Below are 26,358 nucleotides of genomic sequence, written 5' to 3'. Positions count from 1 at the left end.
GGGGACAGTCACTTGCCTCCGACATTATTTTTGTAGGTATTGTAGATCTCTTTTACTCGTCTGTAGCGGAAGGCCAACTTTCTCATCCAGTCCACGCCGCCGCGCACTCCGGTTGCCAAGCATAAATTTGCACTGGTGGCTGCAGCAGGAAAGCCATCTGTTCCAAAGTTATATGTGCTATTTAGACGCAAGAAAAGCCCAAAGTTAACCAAAGAAAGTTCATCTTAATTAGCTGAGCAATTACACCATAAAACGGAGTCAATCTTGTCACATTCCTACGGGCTCACCTGAGGTCTTGACCATTATCATCTGAAGAGACGTCATCTATATGAACTTGGTCACATTCCTGAAATGCAATCAAAATGCTACATGTCATTTTTCAAAAAGCATTTACGTTTTTTGGTTTTTTTTTTTTTTTTTTTAAACCACAGACGGCTACTTAAAAACCCCTGCAACTTTAATTGGACTGTTTTCCAACTTTGTCAATCAGTAGGTGGCAGTCTTGTTAAATTGACATTTTTACCTATTTCAGGTCCTCTTCTAATGTAAGTAACCAGCAATGTCATTAAAGACTACTGTTATGCAGCTTCAGAAAGCAGATTTTTGTGTTTAGAAAGGAAAGTGATTGAGAACAATTAGCATGTGTGTTCCATAACCCTCAGGTACCTGAAGACATCATGCTGCTCGAAGCTGACTCAGTCAGTGCCCACACGTAACTGGAACCAGACATTTGGGTAGATGTAACATGCTAGAAAAATTAAACCTGATGCTAACTGCCAATGAAATTATGACCTCTGATTGCTGTCGAGCCACACACCAACACAGCCTGAGGCCAGTGTGCTGAAGAGCCCAGACAAAAAGATCTGTTACTGGTTTGCCATTGATTTGAGAGATGTGAGTTTTATTCTTTCTCTCTCTGTGTGTGCACGCGCATGTATGCATAGGAGGAAAAAAGCATGGGAGACTTCAAATAAAAGCAATCAAATCATGCCGTTATCTATTTATTTTTTTACTGTTTCACTATTATTACATATTCATTTTAAACACTGGGTTTATGAGTTTATTGTAGAATAATGTTATTTGAACAGACCTGATTTTTAAATCCCAAACCATGTGTATGCATTGTTTAGAAGAGGAGGCTGTCATTTTGGGCTAACACTCTACTGGACCAAGTTCATATTCGTGCACCTGTTAGCATATGAGCACCCCGTATCTTCCCACTGGGTGCCAAGCCCCTACCGTGCACGATCGTAGAAAGAACCAATCTCATACAACTCGACAAAGCAGAATTCAACAAACATTTGCTGAACAAATGAAAGCACACTAATTTGGAGACAGACAAGGCCTCCAGCCCAGAAAAAAGTAACACATACTTGGCATGCTTCAATATTTCAGTCATGATTCTTCTCTCTGCAGCCGGGCTCCAAATACCCCACTTACTTCCCTTCAAAGTTTTAGTTTCAAAAATATTATTAAAAGAATTTTCCAGGTATACCACCCTACATTTTAAAAGGGTCTTCTGATTAAAGGTCTGGTCATATTTCCTGTATGGCTCATTTTATAAAATCCAGTGCTTAACACTCGATTGGCAACAAAGATGACATACGCACAGCGCCCAAGTAACAAAAGGTGTATTTTTATGTTGCCGGTTCCTTCTGAACAAATTCTTTGCTCTCCATGGATTTGTGAGGAAGGGAGCAGGAGATAGAAGTGGAAAGAAACTCAAACCAGCTGTTGCTTAACAGAATTAAAACCCTGACCCCAACCTCTTCTCTAAAGCATCTATTTTCCAGGCAACCCGCTCCCAGCAAGCAGCAAGTTCTAGGGAGGAAAAGACTTTGACCTTGTAACCCTCCCCTGCTCTCCGGAGATCTATAACCTCAGATAAGAAAAAAGGAAAAGCCAGTCCAGGAGGCCTTACATGTGGATGGCGAGTTTCACATTTGAGGAACTGGTCATTCCTGGAAAACATGTTTGGGAATTTCTCAGAGTTATTCATTTAATCGGGAGGATGAATGCTAGTTATTGTTGTTTTTGACAATGTACTTATTCTGGCTTTAAAGAGTTTCTAAACCATGAGTAGGAGTTTCTGCCATTTAGTTAGTCAAAAATACAATTTTTAATGTTGTGGGTAAGTAACTCTTTTAAGGGTGCCTGGTTAATGTACAAAAAAGTGTACCTCAAAAAGCCTCCCAAAGCAAACAAGCAACACAAACAAAAGCCATAGTGATTTTTCTCTCTTGGGACAGAGAACAGAGCAGGAGGAAGTTGAGAGACTGCAAGAGGAAAAGATATGTTAAACAGAATTCATTTCAAGGAATTAAAGTTGACCTAAAGTTCCTAGGTTGACTCTAGGCGTGGGGAGAATTCTTTGGAAATGCAGGGTGTTAAGAGGCTTTTCTTAAACTAAAGCCGTGTAAATCCCCATTACTAACAGAGAAGTCAGTTATCTAATAATGACTGTTAATGACTCCATTGTTGCTATTGTGCTCCCACATCCTGTGTTTGTTTGCTCCTGCAGGCTGCACGGCAGACCTCGTCTCCCCCGCCCCAGGCCCCAGTGGATGTATTGTTCAGTGTGTCGGTTCGTCCTAATTAAGTGTCAGTAGCTTGAAGCTTTTACCTGCAGATACCAAACTCACTTGATTTGATTGAAACAAAACTTGGTGTGTTGGCGACAAGGAAATCCTCCTGCTTTATCAGGAGAATTTTTGTAGGAGGATTTTAATGACAATAGATGCAAAAATCAAGAGCATTTTTAAAGGGCCTAATTAGCACCTCAGGAATTAAAAAAAAAAACCCTATTAAAATGTCTATGTTAAATGTGATTTTGCAATTGTTGCTCATTTCACTTGACAGAAAAATACCAAATTGCACAAATTTTGAATGGATAAAGTTACATACTGAAGATTCATTACCTACAAGTTGGTATGAGTTTGCAAATAATGGTATAGCTGTTTTGACAAAGAAGCCGTTTGTATGGTTTTTGGAAAATTTTAGTGAGAAACTGTAATATAATTACTATCTTGATGTTCACCTATTAAAAGTTTAATTCCTCAAAAAAAAAATGGAGACTATTAACGGACTGAAATATTGCCCAGCAGAGCTGCGTGATGTGCGGACTGTGCTGGGCGAATTCTCTCTCAAGCTAGAAACGGCAGGCCTGCGCATTCCGACTTCCTGAAACCTGTCTCCTCCGTGGGGTGAACTCCCTGCCCCCCACTCGGCAGAAGGCATCTTGTGTATCGCTTGTCTTCCTAAGAGCCTAATTTCAGGTTTTTGTTTTTGCTTTCTGGACTTGGTTGTTTTTAGTTGCCAAATCTGTTTTAAATCCAAACATCGAATAACCGAGGGAGGGGAGCAGAAGGGGCTTGGCCCATTGAAACAACAACAACGGAGCTCTGAGCCCCTTCGGAAGAATCCACAAACCCAGGGGACAAGCATGGAAGCTTCCCATTTTTTCAAGTGCCAAAATACATCCCTAACATCCTGCTTTGGTGCTTAATAAACTGAGGGCAGAACATAACAGAATTCCATGGGAGAATAAGTTTCTATTTCCCTAAGACTGAATGTGCTGAAAATACACTTTTGAAATAAACTTCCAAAAATTTCATGGCAACGTTTTCAGGAGCTCAAGTCATCACTGAACCACAGTCTTAGGATGCCATTCCCGTGTGGGGGCCTCCATGCCAGTACGGCCAGTTTAGCACATTTTATGCATTAACTGTCCCGTTGAGGCTTGAGAGGCCCAAGGGACCCCTAACATGTTTGGATGTCTGGCCTGGAGCATCACTTGGGCCAGAAGTAGCAATTCTTTGGACTCTGCACTCAATATTTATCCCAGCTGGCTAATGGGTGCTTTAGTTTAGAAAGGTTGTCATTTGTTCATGTATCTAATTATTTATTAAGGGGCTGCTATGTTCTAGGTGCTGTTCTAGATGCTAAGGATGTACTATTAATAGACAAAAATCTTTCCAATTTTGGAATACAGATTACTCCAAAACAAAATATGCAAAATGTACAATATGTTAGATAGTGTTAAAATCTAAGGAGAAGAAGTACAGCAGGCAAGGGAAATACGCAGTGCTGTGCACGTGTCTGGGGAAAGAGCCTTGCTGGCCAAGAAAAGAACAAGTGCAAAGGATCTGAGGTGGGTGGGGGAGTGGTGGAGGGGGGTGGGGGGTGCCCTCTGGTGCTAGAGGAGCAGCAGGAGAGAGGGGCAAAGAGGAGGTTCAGGAGGGGAAGGGTTAAGCAGGCTGGCAGGTAATAGTAAGGAGCTGGCTTTGGAAGTTTATTATGAGTCCCTGCCCTCAGGGCACTTACAGTTTAGCAGAACAGACATTTACTACACCCGTGATAAATTACAACTGTGATAAAAGCTGCAGAACCTCCCTGGGACCAAAGGAGCATCCTCCTGCTGAATGGCTGGCTTTACTGGTCCAAGAAGGTGGCAGAGGTCTAAAAAACTAAAATTACATTTTGCTAGATCAGGGAGGGACAGCAAGGCCCCCCACTGATCCTTGTTGCTTTTGTGATGAAAACAATCAAATAGAGAGAGAAAGGGTGGACTGAAATCACTGAAGCTGTAACAACAACGTACAGCTCTGTGGTCCCAGACTGTCAAAGCCGGACTCTACATTTGATGGCCGTGGGGTGGGGGTGAGGGAGGTGGCTCTCATGGAGGAAGCTGTCCTCTTGGCTGGGAAATACTGTATTTTGCCATGTATAATGCATGCTTTTCCCCCAAATTTTTGAGGGAAAAATAAAGGTGCGCATTATATAAGGGCAGTACTAAAACTGTTGGGTGTGCATTATACTCAGAAAAAATACGCTCTGGGACAGAGAGACGTGGAGGAACTCTGGAGTTCATGACCCCTGAGAGCCAGCTGAGTGGGAAGGTTCTTGAAGACAGTTTCCTTTACCCCCCAAATTACGGATATGAAAGCTAGTCTAGAGGCTGGGTAGGGATCGATGGGGCAAACGTTGTTTGTTAAGGGCCTTCCAAAGGGGTGTCAACATGGGCAACGATTTTTGCATATAGGCTCTGTATTGAGTCAGCAGTAGAGGAATATATACTTTAATGTTATTCAGCCAATTTTCGCATATACCCACATAGCACAAGCAGACCTTGGGAGGGCTAGGCAGGGTTGTGATGATCCTTCATAGGAAAAGTTTACAATTAATCACCCAATTCAGACACTGCTAAAGCATGCAGCCCACCGATCCCATCCTTTGGAAAGGTCCTCCCCTTTCCAAAGTCCTAAAGCACCAGGGACGTACTACCTGACGCTTTGTATCCCTCAATAATCAGATTCGTTTTGTACACTTCTGTGGAATTTCTGCAGGCTTCTGTTTTTTCACAGAGTCCTATTTTTGTGTGTGACATGTTAGTGATGAAAACAACAGTCTTTAATGTTATAACTCATTTTACAGATAAGAAAAATGAAAACACAGAAAAGTTAAGTAAGGTAAGATAAGGTAAGCGCTGAGATGCTGGCTCTCTGACCCCCAATTCACTGTTTCTTCCCAGGCTCCCTCAATTTCACACCAAGTAGAGAGCTGCCCCATGCCACGTGGTGGCCGTGACCCAGGTCCTTTATGGCTTTTATGTTATTTTGAGATTAGGGGACTCCAGCTCCCACACATATCCTCCCCTTTGGCTGCTCCACTCCAGCCTGTGCCCAGCATTTGTGACCATAGCCCCTCCCCCAGCCTGGAGCTCAGCTGAGCCCTCAACCTCCAGCAGAAGCCCCAAACCTTCCCCCTTAAGTGATTGGCACTTTGGAGGGAGCCCCACTGTGGTAATGCCGTCTTTGCCAGGGGCGGAGGGTACAGAGAGAAACTGTAGGTGGTGAGAGTATAGATGTCCATGTGACTTTGACACAGTGTGTCCCAAATAGGTCTGAGGCCCAGGAATAAGTATTTGGCACCATCAGGGCAGAGAGGCGCAGTGTCCAGCCCTGAGGCACTACGTGCAAACCTCTGCTCTAACTGACAGACTCCTACAGTCATCGTTCGGATAAACACCACAAACCAGTCCACCAGGGCTTACCCTGGCCTGGCCACCCTTTATATTCTACAGCCCATGCCTCACAGAGGAGTAAAATAAATAAAGTCAGCAAGCTTCGGTTACCACTGGCCCTCACTCCAGACATCTAAGCACTCAAGGGGCTGGGCTCGAAAATGCCTGCGTGGATGGGTAGGGGACAGGGGGGAACGGCCAACACGTGAAGCAGTGAACACCAGCTCTGATGCTGGGACAGGAAGACAGCCACATGGGGAGCGATCTCCCAGCCATGGAGCAAAGGCACCCTCGCTTTCAGAACTCTGGATGCACTGTTATTCTGCCTTTTTGGTCCTATCTGTCAGTGTTCTTGGCACAGCAACTAGCAGCCGACCTTTTCCTGATCCGTCATCATCTCTGGCCTTCCAGGGCTGGGCCACAGACATGTCCTTTTGGACCAAACCCCAGGAATAACTTCGATTTTGTACAGGGCTCATATGCAAAATATTAAGTTATGGCTGAATTTTTCTGCAAATATTTATTCTGCTTTGATACCGTAGTGGTTGTACTTTTCCCCCAAGATGTTCACTTGTGCCATAATTATGTAAAAATACACCCTACCATTCATGTTAGTTTAGGAAAATTAATAAAAAGAATTAAGACAGTCACAGTGGGTCTTACTCTCTGTGCCAAGCACAGTGACGTAACAGCCGGCACGTCGAGGTGCTGTGCCCCTGAACACGACACTAGAAACATAAACTCCAAGCAAACTTGAAGGCTCTAAGAAGACTCTGAGGTCGGCTGCATGTTATAAAATGGAACAATATGAAAATGTTACAACATGTCTTGGGAGAAGTTGAATTATACAAGCCCAAATTCTGCTGACCAAGGCTATATTTGTTCCACTTTCCAAATTTACCAGGAGAAAGTTAACACTATTCTGCCAGCTAATTGTTTCAATGCCTTCTTTTACAAAGTAAAAATGGAAGGAAAAAAGAGTTGCTACAGAATGAGGTGTATCATTGTGTCTGTACAACAGTGTGTCTGCTGAGACCAGCTGGAGTTGGCCAGGGGGAGGAAACCATGACCGGGCTCTGTCCCTTCCTGTCTGTTATTGAGCAATTATATCCCCTGCTCTGAGCTCCCCACGGAACAACATAGATACGTGCTTGATACCTTAGACATCTACAAGTTACTAGAAAGAATTTTTCCTTTTATTTCTAAACAAAAAATGGTTCATTAGACATACTACAGGAGTATTTCTAGTGCATTACGGACAAACACACCAACTGTCTGAAAGCTTTGACAAGTGATCAGCAATGCTTCCGAAAGGAAAAGGGCGGGGGAGACATCCCCCTGTGGATCTGCCCGTACTACTACTGTCTTTCTCTCAGAAAATCTAAATTGTACAGATGGCATCACAGGGCTACCAGGGTCTGAGTGACAGATGTTTGAAGGGAGCAATTTCCAAAGCAGCATTTGGAAATAACTCCTGATTCCCGAGATATTTTTCTAACTTCTCTGGAAAAATAAGGTAAAATGGGTCATCCCTAGAGATCCTCTGTGATTTAGAAATTCTGCGTAGGGGCAAGAGGTGGTCAAGAAATAAGCCATTTGATGGGAAAGAGGTGAAGAATCCTGCTTCGAACTCACTGACAATTAGATTCCATACGTTGGTCTCTGTGGCTAAGAAATTCTGCCGTGAGTTAGTATATTTGCAGAAAGCATGTTTTTTTTGTTTTTATTTGCAGATTTCTCTCTGTAAAGTAGAGACTCTTTAGTCAATGCCCTGTGTGTTTATACTTACTGATGTGTAATAATATCATCACAATGTGCTTTCTGAAGGTGGGCCACAGCCCTGACTCTCAAACAAACATAATAAAGAGCTTTTGCGGGGCTGTGCCCTGGTACCCACCATCACGACTAGCTGCAAGCCCACCACACAGCCACGTGGAAAGGCAGGGGGTGCGGTTTGCAGCCCCTGAGCTGTGGTGCTGGGCGCGCAGGCCTGTCATGCCTGTAAGGGGCACACCTCGTGACCTGCTGATGGCCCTCGCTTTCCCACCACAATGCTTCCCTGCAGATTTCCCATGGCTAAGGCACAGGGGATGAACAATGGGAGGTTTTAAAATTTGCTTCATTACTTATGACAATTCGGGGAAATGCAAGTTGACGAACTAAAATATACCTGGATAAATTTAACTTTAAATTCCCACTCTAAACTATCTACTCAGCATAACATTGGCACTAACACATATCCAGTCAACATTTAAACACCCCAATCTGTTTCCATAGCAACAGGATGACACAACTATAGAAGCCAATGGGGGGTGGGATTTCAAATCTCAAAAACTGATAAGGAATTTTAACATCTATTTTTGTGATTCGGTAATGAGATGCAACTCGTGGAGACAAACACTGCTTTTAATCATTATTTCTTTCTTACAAAGCAGTATTTTAATATATGTAATGTTGCAATACCCTGCAGAAATTATCTAAATGAGAGAGCTATTTTACTAGAATTGTGTTTACATTAGCTAGACCTAGGTGCTTGTACTCAAAACCCAAGATTTGAATGAGAGCAGTTTCTTTTTAAATTTTTTAATTTAAATTTAATTTTATTTTTATTCAGTTACAATTGTCTGCATTTTCTCCCCATCCCTAGAGCAGTTTCAACAAAGGTAAGATATTAGCTATTTCAGTATGATTCTGCTTAGATGAATGTCCATAAAATATTTTAAAAATAAAATCTTTACTGAAAGTACCTGAAGATGGCATATTAAGGCAAAAGATAAACTGAAGTGCTTAAGCTATGTACTCACCTATGCACGAAGTTACGGTAAATATTTAAGATCACTAAAACTTTATAGGATGCTCAAGCTTATCATTAATAATGATTAAAGAAAAGATGAAAACATGTTTTTAAACATTTTAGCATTTTCTTATAATACTAATTCCTTTTACAATGTACTCATTGAAAATAAGATGTCATGGTAATATCACTTTAGCACGTTGCGCAAGGAAGTCCAAGGGAATTATACAACGACAACGCCTTCTTAGCGAGCAGTCCAGTGTTAATAAATACATGTCAGTTCCACTCTGCGTGGAGTTCCTTCTTTCTTACAACGAATACCTTCTTCACCACAAGATTATATTAAACATATTTGTCTTTATTCACACTCTCAACCCTAGGGTGAAGAAAAGAAAGCCTTACTAATGAAAGCCAGAAAGAATTGAAAATAAGCCTTTAAAACAAAATGAGCTTATTCAAAATGGTTCAGTACTGTGTTTCTATAAGTATGGATTATTGTAATTGATAATTATGGCATACATTAAATTTGATCTAATGATATGAACACTGATAACTTACTTTTAAAATAGTTAAATATACAGTGAATGCCTGATATCTAATTCTACGAGACCCATTTTTATTAAGATACGTTTAATGCAATAGCACAAGCTGTGGCAGTATTTTCTAGACCCCTATCACGTGCTATTATACACAAAAGGCTTAAACCCAAATGCCGAGCTTTATTTATGACTCAGCTAATATAAGGAGATTTGTTTGTTTAGGAATTTGTATAGGAACCAGTGACAATGTTACAACCCTTTGAACAAACCAGGGCCATGCATTAGTGTTTGATAATATGTCAAATTGTAGTGTACAAGCTTATCATAAAAATAACATACATACTTTATATCATGTAACTTAAAGTATTCAGAGGAAATATTAAAGGCTGATTATATATAAAATAATCCAGAACTTAAAAAAAATCCAACTCAGCACATATAAACTATAAATGTAGAGTCAGAACTACTCTTAAGAATCAGGCTTTGATTTACTGAAGTGGTTTCTCAATTTTCGACGGGTTTGCTCATCATTTTGCAAACATAATTTGTCACTGGCAAGAGTGTTCTTTGTAACTCCTGTCGCCGTTCTCTTAGATCTATTATTCCTGCTGAGCGTATCTACTACAGAGGAATTTTTCATAGTGACACCAACTCCAGCCTTGCTGTGAATGATCGCAGTCTCATAAAAATCGTTCTTTTTATTGCAAACTTGCTTCCAGAAGTATGGAAAAATACCCAAACCAGGAAACCTTTCATCCTCTTCTGTAATCCCTTTCCTTTAACGCTCTTTTGAAGAAAATGAATCACATACTAATTTATTCACAAAGTGTTTAACTAGAAGTTTCAATTTACACAGAATAGTTCTGTTTTGATCACATATAAAACAATGAACTAAAGCCATAATTTTGAATAGGTCATATTTTAAGAGAGGTTTTTATTCTGGAGCAATGTTTCAGTCTAAAATTAAATATTTGGAATAGAAGTTCCAGTTCATGACCATTCCACATCTATTGAATCATCTTTAACTGTAAACCATATGTCAATAGAATTTTTAAAAAAGTATTTGAATGTAATTGACTTTTTAAGTGACTTTTCTTTTTTGCAGGGGTGGGAAGTGAGATTTGAAAGTTTGAAAGAGACCAGTTTATCAGTTTTGGTTAACTTAGATCATGCAGCTGGATGATTTTAAATAATAAAAAAAAAACTTTTGTATAAAAAGAATGAGTGGCTCAGAATAACATCCTTAGTTAATAAGTTAATAAAAGTTCACCCCGCTGATTTCCTCTGCCATATAATAATTATTTTCTCAGGAGAGACAAGTATGCAGAACCGGACATTGGCACTTAAAAAAGGTCCCCCTTGAGCTGCAGGAAGGTTCCATCATCACCTCCCCTCACTGTCAGCCCCTCATGGGGCAGAGAGGACCTCTGAGGGGGCCATTTCCGTACTTAAAAAGTTTCCTTCTCTTCCAAGTGTCATTGGGTCTGAAATTCCAGCCCCTGAAATCATTCCTTTTGGATCTTCTTTTATAGGACAAAGACTTCAGGTAACAAGAGAGTAGTTAAGCTCCATAAAAAGGGTGTGAACTGTTCTGCCTGATAAATCTCCTCCAGCCCTGGAGCTGTGGTGTGGCCCCAGCCTCTGGGTGTCAAGAGGGGAGGGGGAGGTGGGGTGGGTTCCAGCAAGGAAAACTAAGGAAAAGTTTGTGCAAACTCATATTCTCACTGACTAGAAAACTACCTCTTTTCCCAGGATTTAATTTTTAAGGCAACAAATAATCATGTTTTGGTTATCTATTATTCAGGAAAATGCTATATTATGTGCCACAAACATGCCATATATATATTTATTACATATACAGGGCCCAGCACAAATAACACCCCTTTTTATTACATAAAAAACTTTTATTACAAAATCACAAGCATATAATTCTGTAACATAACAATATCATACTCAAGCACAGCATATGACACTTTCAGTGAAATGTTCAAACTGCTGTGCATCTCATGTGAGACGTTCCTGTACCCTACCAGCCACACTCAGTGGCATTACTTCTGCTGGACGCTGTACAGTATTAACTGTGGAAATACCTCTAGAAAGTATATAGGACACACATTGTGTATTCTTTCATTAATTTGTCATCTATTCAACTAAAAACTGCCACCCACTTACATACCAGGCACCCAACACACAAAAATAAATGGGATACGGATATTTCCAGTAGGGCTTTATAAACATGGGGAAGAGCTGGAGAGAGAGTTACAGGCGAGTGTCACTATAATTTCTCTTGGGGAAGGAACTGAATTTCTTACAAAGCTATGGGAATGGAAAATGGAATTCATCACGGGTCTAGTCCTCCTTTCTGCCCGCCCTGTGCATCACTGGTTTAGATACTTGTTTCTCATAGAGGATTTTGCTCTACCAGGAAATACAATTTCCAACATCTGGAGTACAAGTTTCTTGGGGGCTGGTAACACATATCACTCTGGTTCTATCTCTGCCATTGAACTAGATGCTTTAGGAAAATTAAATTGGAAAGACTTAATATATTCCAATGCCATTAAGCATTCAAGGGCCTCTATTATGAGCCTTAATTTTGCCTCTCTGGTGCCATGTCTGTCTGTCTGTCCTGCGCATCCCACTGCAAATGGCAGGCATCTGCGAGGCTGGCCTCCACTCCCCTCTTTCATAAGATGATAGTTTGTCTCTTGCTTGCTGGCATGCCTTCTGTCTCCTTTCTCTCCTGACAAGACAATGTGCTCTGCTATACTTATATTGGTTTCTTTCCTTTTTCAGGCCCTGGTGTGTGCCCGTGACCCACTTTCTAAACAACAGTAACAACAGAACCTGCTAGGTGTCAGGCACGGTGCCAGGTATATTCCATTATTTCCAATCTTCCCGAAAACTCTACATTTATGGATAAAGAAATGAAGACATATAGATGACTTCTGTGTGTCCCACCAGATAATAAACTCTGTGAAGGAAGAGAGAACTCTTCATGTGTCTTTTTCTCCCTGTTTATTTTTTAAATAGGATTCTATTTTCTGCCTATTTATATTCTATGTAGGCCAAGTACATAGATGATACTGAATGAAATCTTCCAGATAGTCTTATAGCGGACTTTAGTTATGAAAGAACTGATGACCCAATCGAAAGTTAACTGACAATGTTACTGCATTATGTCACTGGAGTGTTAAATACCAGTTTTATAAAAATAAGTTTATTTTGTCTGATTATAAAATGATACACACTCATGTAGAAAATTCATGCAAAACAGAAAAAGACAAAAAGAAATATACTCCAGTTGCACCCCTCAGCAGTAACCACTGTTAACATCCTTCTGTCATCCTTCCTGTCCTCTTATTAACTCACTTAACGATCCGAAGTTTCTCATGATCTTCGCAGAACTTAAGTTTCAGTAGGGGATACACGCCACAAGAGCAGGTAATAACCAGATATATGTTTTGTAGCTACTTTCCCCTCCACTTAATATGTAATAAAGATATTTTTATATCAATTATCTATATTATCTTTTAAATTGCTGTATACTATTCTACTTTATGCATGTTTCATATTTCTTTTAACCGAGCAGAGGCTGACAGTTTCCAATGCTTCTTTGGACTGTTAACTTCAGTAGGGCAACAGTTATCCGTGCTCCTTACAACTCTATGTGAAGTGTCTAAAAGACCCCTGGGCACACAGCCCAGCCACTGATTAGTGAATGTCCCAGTGAATGACCTGCGGTGCACATGCCCAGACATGTTGATGACACTCAGTTATCGCCTCGGGCTACATGGTATTTTCCTTAGATGATTTTTTTAGCCCCTTAGACCTTTGAGTCTTATTCATTATATACCTTCCGATTGGAACTCTTCTCTGAAGCCCACCCCCACTGCCAGTTGTCGTTAACCCTGTAGTGGCTGTCTCTGCATCGTCCTCCCCTGTCTGAGGACTCCTGCTTACGCTGAGCTTATGGTGTTTTATGCTCCTGGACAAGAGGATCATCATCTTGTTTAGGATCATCTCTAAAAACAGTTTTAAAAATTCCTCTGTTTATTATCTCAATTTAAATAGAAAGTTTTAAATTTTTCTTGGTTTTGGGGAAAGCCTTTATCAATTTCCATAAGGGTTTGGCCAGTTATGAGGAGTGACTTCTGCTTCTGACCATTTGCATAGGTATGTGATTGTAAGTAGAATGAATCATTCATTTTTGCCATCTATACTTTAAATAATTTCCCTTCTGTATTAAAGTAAATGCTATAAAGACTACTTTAAAAGAGAAAATATTCTTATTTCACTACACCTCTACATAGTCTTATTAGACACATGCTAAACACGACATTTCAACTGTTAATTTTCCAAGCTACCCATTTTTTTTGCTTAGTAGAAACATCGTAGCTGCAAGTCCAGAAGGACTGCATTAATCTGTGTTTGAGACAAACAATTCCCACCAGTTGAAGTGGACGACATCTCGGACATAAGAGCTCCCTTTAACTTTCCGAAAAATGCCAATACTGGAAGATAAGTCTTAAAGGCATTCCCTTGAAGGGGCAAAGGAATCTACAAAATAATGTTGATCAAAAGTAGCATCCTCCCCGCCTGCCTGGCCCTCCACCTGCCTTCCAAAGGAGTAGCACACAATTAGCAGCAAGAAGTACCCGGGATCTGGAAAGCTTTCCTTAGAAATGCTGTTAAGTTACTGAACTACGCTGAGCCCAGATAGAGGCTCTATTGTGGCTGCACCGAAACAGGAGAAGTCTCCGGGGGCTGCAACTTAAACACACTGGCGGGAAGCTGAAGTTACAGGCTTTCTCTTGCACTAGTCAATTTGAAAAAAGAATTCCTTTCTCTACTGAGCAAACTTCCTATGGAGGTAACTGAATAAAATCTGGCTTTACAAAGTAGTGACTCTCTCTCTCAGATTGAAGATTAGCTAGCACCTGTCAAAATCAAGAATCTAAATGAAAGGTCTGTCATATGTGACACCAAAAGGTCAATTTCACAGGATTTTAAAATAAACTGACAGCCACCCAGCCAACTCTGTGGAAGCTGCAGAGGCATTCAATGGGAGGGGAAGGCGCTCCTGTTCAGCAAGGCTCACCAGGTTCCAGCAAGGCTCCAGACCCCTGCTACCTCCTGAGAGCTTGCTGTCCCTGTGCCATCCCTGAAGCCGGTCAGGGCTGGCTGTGAGAAGCTCACGCATTAGAGTGCGGACTGAACTGGGGCTGCTCCATCTCTGAAGTGCTCCCCCTTTGCTCAGAGCACACCACCTCCCAGCAGCTTCGCCCACAGAACAGCGACTATGGCAAGGCCAGGAAGACAGCCTCATGAGCAGGTTAACTACCAGTTTGCTAGGAGGACCACTTTTGTTTCACGTGAGTCACTGAATTTTCTGAATCCTAAATCTCCAATACACACTTAGATTCTGTGTTTCCAAACAAAAATTTCACAAAGGGCCCCTGCTCTGAGATCACTTTTCTTCTTCATTCAATACATTCTTCCTGGGAATCTTAGCTAATTTCTTAGGTGATGGCTTCAACTTTAATTCTCCTTTCTGAGCTTCAGACTGGCATGCACAGCTGCTCACTGGAGTCCACCTGTCTGTCCGACACGGACTTCAGAGTCAACATCTCAAAACCCAATAGCATCTTCCTTCCAAAGCCAGCAGATGTTCCTGTGTTTTAATTATTATTTTTATTTTTTATTGCTATCTTATTGCTCAAGCCAGAAACTAAGGCTCTTTCTTCCCTACCTGCTGTGCTGATTGCATTTCCCAATCCTTCCAGAGGGCTCTCTTAATAGCTGTCACATCTGCCACTGCACCCTGACCCTGACCCCACCAACAAGCCCGGGCTGTTTCTCACTCAGATTATCGCCAGCTCTGACTTCACGATACAGTTCCTCTCTACTTTTAAAAAATATTTGTGTTTAGAAAGGGGAAGGGAGGGGCAGAGGGAATGAGAGAAACACTGATGTGAGAGAAACATCGATTGGTTGCCTCTCACACGTGCCCAGAATGTGACCAAACCCGCAACCCAGGCAAGTGCTCTAATCAGGAATCGAACCTGTGACCTTTTGGTTTACAGGCTGACACTCAACCAACTGAGCCACACTGGCCAGGGCCCATCTCCATTCTTTAAGGATTACCCTTGGCATTCAATATGAAACCCAACTTTCTTAGCCAAGCAGACAAAGTCGTATGGCCTGGCTCCTCTCCCTTGCCTATCTCACAAGTGTTCCATGCAGGCTCTGTGCTTTACATCTACTCAAACTCTTTTTCCAAATGTCACACGCTCTCATGCCACTTCATTAGGAAGTCATTTCTCTGACATTCTCAGCCCTGTCACCTCTTCCCCACTAGGGTCAGACACCTGCCTTTGGAAACACTGCTGTCCCATGCGTCTCCATCACTGTGGCTCACATGCTGTGACATACTGGTCCTCTGTGTCTCTGTGCCCACCTGGCAATTGGGCTCCTGGAGGGCAGTGGGTATATTTCATCTCCTCCATGCCTAGCACAGTGCCCAGAATGGAGCCCATGAGGACATGCACAGTGCAGGGGGGCTTGTCTCTGTAATGCGGGGTCTACTAGGGTGATATTTTTCTTTATTCAACTGCAGGAATTTTTTAAAAATTAATTTTAGAGAGGGAGGGAGAGGGAGAGGGAGGCAAGGAGGGGGAGGGAGGGAGAGGAGGAGAGAGAGAGAATGAAACATTGATGTGAAGAGAAACATTGATGATTTGTCTCCTGTATGTGACTCAACCAGGGATTGAACCCACAACCTAGAATGTGCTGCAACCAGAAATATAACCTACAACCTTTTGGTGTACAGGATGATGACCCAACCAACTGAGCCACCCAGCCAGGGCCAACGACAGGAATTTATAATCTCATGTCTGTCTGTCCTCTGTCTACCTGCTTCCCAACCTCTTCAGAACAAATCTTAGGGTGCTTGAATAACTGCTGTTCATGAGCCATGGTGAGAAAAAAAGATTTCGAAGAACCTATCAGAGAACACATCGGTACTGGGCCTGGCTGTGTCACATCGGCGTGGGCCACCACCAAGGTGCTACTGCCTCCTCTGTGTTGCTGTGGAGGAACAGCTGTTGTGTGAGCAGCTGGAGAAGTTCAGTGCAGTGACACCTGTGACAGGAAGCCCTCATTCCACCTGAGCTTTATTATTACCTAACCAAGTGGCTTTGGGCAATACCCACTTCCCTTCCCATGTGTAACCTGGAGATATAAAATTGAGTTCACAGTGCTGGCGGAGACGCAAAGCTGATGCTTTTTATACCCCCTTTTTAAAAGAAAGATTTTATTTTATTTTTTAGAGAGAGGGGAAGGGAGGAAGAAAGAGAGGGAGAGAAACATCAATGTGTGGTTGCCTCTCATGTGCCCCCTACTGAGGACCTGGCTTGTAACCCAGGCATGTGCCCTGACTGGGAATCATACTGGCGATTCTTTGGTTTGCGGGCCGGCCCTCAATCCACTGAGCCACACTAACCAGAGCTCAAAGTTCATGCTTTTTGACTGACATGAGAATTGTTTCCCTAAAGCCTGTTGCCTTCCTGCCTCCTGCTTCACCAGGGGAGGAGCAGCTGGGCCAGTCCCTGGCGGGGCCGGCCTCCTGGACTACATCCAGGGAGAGGCCCTGCTCCACGCTGCACACACCACCAGTGAGGCCCATGAGCCCTCCTTCAAGACATGGGGCTGGAATTGGACAAACTTCTCAGCACAACCCGAGAAACACATGCCTTTCTTTTTCTTTTTTTTTCTTTTTTTTTTAATTGTTATTCAATTACAGTTGTATGCCTTTTCTCCCCATCCCTCCACCCCACCCCAGGTGAACCCACCTCCCTCCCCCCCCCACCCTCCCCCTTGGTTTTGTCCATGTGTCCTTTATAGTAGTTCCTATAATCCCCTCTACCCACTGTCCCCGCCCCCACCCCCCACCCCCGCCCTGGCTATTGTTAGATTAACACATGCCTTTCTGATACAAAGCCAACATCCTTGTTTTCTATGAAGGGACAGCATCAAGTGATGGGAGGCAGATCCGGGAGCTCTTACCTAACAGTAAACCTCCCCTCATGAAACTGGGAGTTCGCAGAGGGTGTGATTGAGGGAAGAGCAAGAGGCTCGCTCTGGGAAGTGCCTAGTACCATCTGCACTTGCAGACTGAATACGGTCAATTCAATTGTTGTTTCTGCTGTGGTTTCTCTTGGAATTCATCATGGTAATTTGGGCAGCAAACCCCTGGTTGTCTCCTACCCTTCATCCCCTGACCCCTCCCCAAGTCACCCCCTCTTCTTTGTCTGCAGCCCTGTCCAGTGCTCAGCATCAGAAGACACTCCATCGACAGCCATGGCAGCACACGCTGCTCACTGCCTCCCGAGCACACGCTAGTTCTGCGCACTGATAGATATTAATGTGTGGAATCCTCACAGCGACCCTATCGGGGGGTTACTTTCATCACTTAATCTTACAGACAGGAAATCAATGCACTGAGGGGCCCCTCTTGAATGAATGAATTCATGAGTTCAATCTGGTACTTCTAGAACTACAAGATAAGAAACCACATACATGGAAGGCTTGGAGTCGTTGGAATAGTTGAATCATAATTCCATTCAATCATTTTCTAATTATAAGAGGTATTTTGTAAAAATATAAAGGAAACAGTTCAGTTACTGACAGTGTTATCACACTACGCAGAGATAAATCTTTTTTTAATTGTATACATTTATTTTTTATAACATTTTTAATGAAGAAAACATTTTATCTTCTTTTTTGATCACATAGCTTTTTTTGACCTTAAACTTGAACTACACTGTATATTATTTTATATCATACCTCTTCCATGTATACTGTCTTTTGACATTAAGGATTTTAAAAGTATGACTTAAAAAAAGGATAATATCAAAATGTAACAATATGGACAATTTCAATTGTTCTTGAGATTGTAATTAATCATTTAGTTTTGAAAAGTTAACATTTGCAAATTATAAAAACAGTGGTGCTCATGGTAGACTACTAATTTGGAAAATTTAGGAGGTATTATGTAGAAACATATGAGAGACTCTATGTACCAAATCTGGTATTAAGAGCTTAGGATTAAAGTGGACCAGTCATGGTCCCCACCCGCAAGGGATTGCCTAGTGGGGGACAGGGAGGGGCAGAAAGAAAGTCATAACAGAGCATGTACGACAAGTATTTTTACCATGAGAATGGTCCCCTCTTACCGCTGCCAGGTCCCGCAGCCTGTCTGGCCTGTTCCCGGGACTCTGCCTCCCTTCTGACCTCAGAGCAGCCCTGCAACTTGTGTTCAGGCTCCTGGCCCTGCTGCCTCCCAAGCACTTCACTCTTGCAGTTCTGCCCTCTCCGCCACACCACACATCTTTTCTTTTGTACCCAATCATCCCCCTGACACCCAGCTGGCCTAAACATTTGCAGTTTTAAAGCTGAAAGACCCTGCCTTGATTCCATGATTGCCTCTGTGTACCACCCATGTCTTCCCATTTTGTCACTGTGGGAACTCTCAGTCCTTCCTGTCCTCTGTCAACCCTCTCCCTCTCTTCGGTGCGTTCGAATTGGGCGATGTCTTCCCATTTCATTGAAATGGTGTTTGTCAGGGTCATTAACAGCCCACATGCTTCCCAAACCCTGAAGTCCCTTCTCTGTCCTCGTCTCAATCAACCCCAGCAGCACGTGACACCATGCCACCATCCCCTAGCTCTTGAAACACTGTTCTCTAGGTGTCCCATTTTCTACCTATTTCACTGTCTGTTCCTTACCACTCTCTGCAAGCTCTTCTTCCTCGGTCCTTTGTCTAGTTGTCAGAGTGTCTTACACTCAGTCGGAGTCCCTTTTCCTCTTATGTGATGCTAATCAGGTTCACACCTTTATGAGTCCCAAAACTATCTTCAGATTTGCCTCTGTCCTCTGAGATCCAAACGCATATGTACACGATCTCTTGACTTGGACGTGACATACATATTTCAAACTTAACCTGCTCAGAGCAGAGTGCCTGAGTACGCTAGGACGCTGCCCCACTACCTCCCCACCCCAGGCCCACTCTTCCTCCTCTCAGATAACGTGACTGCCCTCCAGCTGCTCAGGTCAGAACCTGGCAGCCACTCCTGATTCCACTTTCCTCCTTCTCCCACATCCAATCCATTAGCAAATCCTGCCGCCAAATCACACTTAAACCCTGTGACTTCTCAGCGCACTCAAACTGCACAGCTTCAGCCCAGAGCTCCCTGGCTGGCAGGAGCAGTCGCCTCGTCGGTCTCACCGGTTCTGCTCTTGCTCCATTCCTCGAATCACAACACACTGATCTTTTAAAGGCGTGAATACTTTTGTGTCCTTGCTTAAAACCCAGCAGTGGTTTCCCTCTGCAATTAGGCAAAAAACCCAACTTCTTTACTACAGTCTGTAACTGATCCAGACCCTGTCACTCTCCCCACACTCACTCTGTCACAACCACATTGATTTTACTTAAAATATTTCTTGAAGGAGCAAAAATGCATTCAGGGCCTTTGGCTTGCCATACCCCTTCCAGAATGCTTTTCTGCCCCTTCAGCTACTTCGTTCCCAACTTCCTGTTTCTTCTTCACGAATGCCCCCTCCTCAGAGACACCTCTTCCTGAACATCCCAGCTAAACACACTCCACTCCAGCCATGTCTTCTTATCCATTACTGTTCGATTTTGTTCACAGCCCTTACCACTACCTGAAATTATTTCATTCAGTGTTTTTCTTACTTCTCTGTCAGAGTGCTAACTCCATAATGTAAGTAACTTGACCGAGTTATTGCCATATCCTCAGAAACTAGAACCATGCCTAGCACTTAATAGATACTCAATAAATATTTATTGACTACTGAAGGACAAGTGCAACAGGTATAATGAGATGAAAAATGCTATGAGTATCTAAGTTTTGGAGCATCACAGAGAAAGAGCATTTATGTCCTATCATCCAGACTGGAAACTTTTTCATATAATTATCTCCAGTTAGGTTTTAATACGTCAAAGATACTAAAATCAGGATCACATAGTATGACTCATTTTGTAGAATGGTTATTTTTCAACTTGAAGGTATATCAAGGTAACTTTTAAAAGTATGTTTCCCTCCAGTTTTTAAAAATATTCTATAATTTTGAAAAATATTAATAAATTTTATTTTTTAGAGAAGTATTAGGTTCAAAGCAAAACTGGGCAGAAACAGAGATTTCTCATGTCCTCCGGCCCTCTGACATGCACAACCTGTCCTACGATCAACATCTCACACCAGAGTGGGTACGTCTGTAATAGTCACTGAAGCCGCGTTGGCACGTTAGCATCACCCGGAGTCCACAGTCCACATTAGGGCTCGCGCTTGCTGCTGTACATTCTGTGGGTTTTGGCAAATGTGCAATGGCCCACAGCACCATTATAGCACCACACGGAGTAGTTTCGCTGCCCTAGAAATCCTCTGTGCTTCTCATCTTACCCATCCCTCCCTGCGTCCCTGGCCACCCCGATCTTTTTACTGCGTCCACAGTTTTACCTTTTCCAGAATGTCAAATACTTGGGGTCGTAGACTATGTAGCCTTTTCAGGTAATACACCATCAATTTTGACATGAAGGTTACACTGGAATTGTACAGTCTATTTTTAAACTTGAAATGAACAATGAATTTTTTCCTCAATGAATTATCTTAATTTTCAATGAAGATGTATTATGATATATTTCATGATTAATTTATGTTTGGGTATTTAAAATATTCCTATATTTTAATGGTAAAAATCACCTTTTGGAAGATATACTGTGTGCTTGAGTGAACATCTGGAAGGTGTTGGACCTGAGTCAGAATCTGCCACTCAGTAGCTGTGAGACCTTAGACAGGTTTTGTTTTAAAGCTTCACTTGGCTCCTCCAAAAAAAGGAGCAAATAATGGTGCTTTTATCATAGAAATATTGGGGGATGTTTCCATGATGCAAATCATGGATGTGGGATGTAGAATGATGCATACAGGGCACTTAGCACAAGTGTTCAATGAATGCTTACTACTCTTGTATCAATTATCTCCCTACAAGTCTCTTTTCTAGAACATCAGCTCAAAGTAGACTTACTCAGTAAAAGGATCAGTACAACTGTCCTGGCAATTGAACCGGTGACCTTTTGGCGTGTGGGATGATGCTCCAGCCCACTGACCTACCCATAGGGCCAGAGGGCTCTTGAGTTTTAAATTTAATTCTATAATCCTTCACTTTTCTTAAGCCTATGATAAATTCTAAGACTACTGCAATAGATTCATTCCAGTGTCCTGTGTATATCAAATCTGCCAAAAACAGTGATTTTAATCTCTTTTATTAATTGTAGTTTATTCCTTATTTCACTGCCCTAAACTCCTAGAAGCTGAATAACAGAGCTGACAGAGGGCATTCTTATTTTGTTTCCATTTCTATGATAGTATGCCTCTATTATTTTACTGTTAAGAACAATGCTACCTGTTGATATTAGGTAAATATCTTTTATTATAACAGTTACATACTTTGACTCAACTTTCTAGTGAACATCAGAATTAAGGAAGTCTTTGAATATATTTTTATATTTCTATTTTTTATTTCAGATACAACAAAGTTGATAGAATCTTGTGAAAAATGATGAAGAAATAAGATGAACACTTAAATGTAGCAATGACGATGGATAAAATATGGGCATTGCCTCTTTTTGGCCATCAGTTATGATACAGTTAAAATCAACACACATTTATCATGTCTAATAATCATTTGTTGCTTGAAAAACTTATTTTGCTCCCTAAACTGAGGGTTTTGATGTTATTTTTGTTAACTAGAAAAAAAAATGAACAAGGCCAATTAACCTACCTCAAAACATAGGGAAGCAAAGTCAATTCTTGTCTTCCACGGGGAAGGAAACAGAAATGCTATTCCATCCTAACAGATAAGTATTCAATCTAACAAACACTCATTTCTGAGTGCTATGGAGGATATTACTAGAATTTTGAAAAAAATATGTAATCCTTTACATTTGCTAAATTTGGCCGGAGAAAACAGGTAAGTACAGTCTGTGGACAGAGCTGAAAGTGACAGGTGGCATATATACGCATGTGCACATGCCTGTGGGCACATTTATGTTTGGAATGCAATTACTGGTGTGCCTCATGCTTTCCCGTGCCTGGCCATGGCTCACGGAGGGCATGAAGGCAGCACACAGCTTGGCTCTTCCTGAACTGTCTCCTCTGCAAGCTCCCACGAGACCCTTTCTCTGGCAGCAGGGAACCGCGTTTTCAGCATCCACACAGAAGCTGGACCCTGGGCATCAGAGACACTGAAGCACTTTCTAGGTGAATTATATTTTTCAACTCAAAAAAATCGACTTTGGAGTCAGTTTAAAACTCTTACACTTTTGGAAGCATAAGCATTAGGTCCCTACAGCACACTTCACCTGAAACGGAAGTTATTATACTCAGCACTGGCATGACTGATATTTTCAATAAATATTGTTTCCTAGCAAAAACTAGTTTTAAAACAAGATGTATTAAAATAATTAATAAATGATAACCTAAGTTTTAGAGTAATCAAACATTATTGCAAATTTAAAGACTGAATTAAACCAAGGGAAAAACTAATTTCTTTGCTTTATTAAAGAAATCACTGCAGCTCACTCTCTTTAAGGTATGGCATTACATAGAAACTGTCCACGGCACCTTTTTTGGCCTTTGAATTGTCAAACTCAGGCTCTGGATGGACCAGAACCTTCTGTCCCAGACCTTTTTCTAAAAGAAAAGAAAAAACAAGGGGCTAGAAGAGCAAGTACTCAAAAGCCAGGCCGGGCACAGGAGTCTACAGACTGAAGGCCTAAGGAAGGGCCGAGTCTTCACGCTGTAAATCCTGCCACCAGAGAATCCTCTGGCCTGTTCCAACCAACCAACCAACGCACAAGGCGGTAGGGGAGTGAAGGAGGAAGCGCCAATGTGGCACCACAGTGGACGGGGGAACGCGGTGTACACAGCCCCTTCACATGTCCCCGTCTCACAACAGGTTCCTCTTGCTTCCCAACCCTGGTCCTTGCAGGCAGGGAGTGTGGTCTGAGAGCAGACCCGCCAGTAACACCAGTGAGGGAGGCCAACCATCACGCCCGTGAAGTGGTGTGACTTCGCACCAGGCAGAAGGAGAAAATTCAACATCAGCTTACACCTTACTTTTATTTAGACTTATATCCATCTTGATGAAATGTTTTCCTTTCACTGTGGAAAAATCTAGCGGGAGAACTGACCAACACACATTAAACTGAAACATTACTGTATATTCAAGGCCTGTCCGCACTCTCTTTGCAGACTGCCTTTCAATAAGAACCCAACAGAAAGAACTCTTTTTCTCCATCCAGTCAGAGAGAGTCACACTTTACTAAAGAAGCTGAACCCCCCCCCCCAAAAAAAAAACCCCCAATGCAGTTCCACACTGTCATTCATTAAAAATGACTCCCATGTAAGCCCCATCATACTGCACACAGAGACCTTCTGGTAAAATGATATGCGGGACGGTAGAGAGGCTAAGAAATAGGAAAGCCAAAGGTGCACCGTGGAGCTAAAGTCTCCACCTTCTCTGGTGGGGGAAATACTCTGCCCTTTGATAACTGTGTCTCCCTGTCACTCATGTTCCTTCACTTGTCCAACATTTTTGTGAGTACAAAAAAGCCAACATTTCTCCTTTTTATATTTTTCCTGGAGTGCCAACAGAATTAAATTGTGACTGCTTTTATTAAAAATTGCCACTGAGCAAGATGACAAATAAGACTTTTAAAACTAAAGCAATTAACTTTATTTCTTAAGGTATAAATAAGGTATTTTAAAATAACTTTAAAATCATATCCTAATAACCACTGTCAGCACACCGGCATTCTTTGATAACAGCAGGGTGGTTACCGGAAGCCCCTCACTGTGTATTTCATTGTTCCGAGGCTCTCACAAGCCAAAGCTATGGACTGACCAAATTATACAGAGGGACTACCTGGCAAAACGTTAAGATTTGAAAAGAAAATGAGGCCAAATGTCAACAAGAATTTCAGACATCACACTTCAAGCTAACTAATAGATTGATAATTTCCTTGATGGTTTTTATACTCTAGACCTTAAAAAGGTAAAAAGACGGAATTTAAATATTCCTGTCCCCTACCACTACGTGTTGCTAACTGGAGTGTGAAATCAAGTGTTACCATGTCGTCTCTGCCTGAGGAGATAATTTTGGGTTTTCTAGAAGGATTATGCCAATACATTTTTTTTTGCCAGAAAATAATTTTATTTTGTATTTTGTAAGAAACTAATATTTGCAATAACCAGCTTCAGGTTTGTTGAATTACAAAAGCATAAGAAGAAAGACTGAAATAAGTATAAGAACCAATTTATTTTTAAAATATGCAAATTTAGAGCAAGTAAACAATTTCCAAAGACAGGGGCTACATGGATCTTTCTTTTTACTCTTGCTGACACCTCTACATTGTTCTCAGATAAAATGATTTAAAATCAACTGCTGTAAGGTTACACACTTAAATCATTTTTCCACTATCGTTTTTATGTTTGATGGAATCATATCTTCATTCTCTTTTCTCCTTTACTTTTCATAAGAAAGAGTCCTCATGCCAAGAACAGAATCTGATATTTCAATAACTGTGTAGACCCTTAGTTATTCTTTCTTTTTTTTTAAATTGAGTTTATGGAAAAACTACACTCCCTCCATCCCTGAAGCAGAACTTCTAATGTCTCCTTTTATTTCAGACACTCTCTATATATAGTTTAGTGTGAGTAACGTCAGTAAACAATAATGGGGCTGTATTAAATCAAAGCTAAGTTTGGAAGTTTTTCACTTTATACTCTACCAAGTTATTTATTACTTTGCCTAACTTCTCACTTTTCACCACATAGTTTTGGCACTGTATAGACAAGCTACGGCATTTTTAAGAAGGTAGAGTTTAAAAACAATAGCAAATTACTGCTAATTTCTTCTTGATGGGTGCTATTAACACCTATTAACATCAGTAAGAGGAACAAGGTTGTACCCAAGATGAAACATCAGCCTAGTCTGTACCATTAGAGACAAATGGAAACTCAGGGAAGGAATGAATATACTAGTAAAATATAAAATTTTTCGTGCTGTTCTCTTATGAAGTGAATCACAACCATAAATCAGAAACAGCTTTTGAAAATAAGTGTGATTATTAAGCTTTTCTAAAGGCAATTCTAAACTTGTCATTCACTTGTAATATTTCTATCTTAAAAAGTACTAATGCCTTACACATAATTTCCTTAAGGAAAGCAAACACTTTAAAATGTAAAAAACTTTTGTATTTTACCCTAAGTGTAAAAATAAATATTTCAGTAAGGAATGGGAAAAAATGAAGCCCATTTAAATAATTTCATTGCACTGTAAGTTGCCAATTCATCTGCGAGTAGTTTCATTGCAGATGAAAAGAAATCAAAATACAGGACAGATGTTGAACAAACCGCAGTTAAGGTCTGTCACACACTGGCATTCTTCAAATGATTTTGGCTCATCTATTAAATAAGGTGCATTTTGCTTGATTTTGAAAAGGGAAACATCAGGAAATATTTAAAGGCCAATTGCTGCCAATTAACTTTGATCAGTAAAAGTTCTATTTGAATCTTGCAGATTCTTCTCCTGTCTGAAATCACACACATTTATAAAATCTAGCAAAACAACAACTTGATGACTAATGGCTGTTAGCAGCCCCACCACAAGCTTGCTTAACAGCAGGATTTAAATAAACAATCGTCTCTATCAAGAAGGGAGTGAAATGTAATTAAAGTCATGTTTTCTCAGAATGGAGATATAAAAAACAATATTCTTTATTCTTAATAATGCTGCTCGCCGAGATCATCCTGTTTGTCATTGCCTGTAACACATTTAACTAGCCATCGGATACAAGTTTCTCCCCAAATTATAATGGGCAAATAAAATCAGGGGAAGTTCAGCATAAGAAATCCTTGTAC

The 26,358-nt window shown here is 41.4% G+C and overlaps 1 protein-coding gene across 13 annotated transcripts in view; it reads right to left on the bottom strand.

The window, feature by feature from the left end:
• Positions 1-26,358, bottom strand: part of EYA1 (EYA transcriptional coactivator and phosphatase 1) — a 296,853-nt gene that overhangs the window by 20,505 nt on the left and 249,990 nt on the right. For all 13 annotated transcript variants that reach the window (XM_053929895.2, XM_053929894.2, XM_053929893.2 and 10 more), the window contains 2 exons: positions 288-346; positions 17-177 (listed from right to left, as the gene is read on the bottom strand). In XM_053929895.2, coding sequence (XP_053785870.1) covers positions 17-177; positions 288-346 — 220 coding nt within the window. The remainder of the gene's footprint in view (positions 1-16; positions 178-287; positions 347-26,358) is intronic.

Source organism: Desmodus rotundus, chromosome 8 (genome assembly GCF_022682495.2).
Source record: "Desmodus rotundus isolate HL8 chromosome 8, HLdesRot8A.1, whole genome shotgun sequence".
In the NCBI taxonomy this organism is placed as follows: domain Eukaryota; kingdom Metazoa; phylum Chordata; class Mammalia; order Chiroptera; family Phyllostomidae; genus Desmodus; species Desmodus rotundus.
This window is presented reverse-complemented; position numbering and strand designations above follow the sequence as displayed.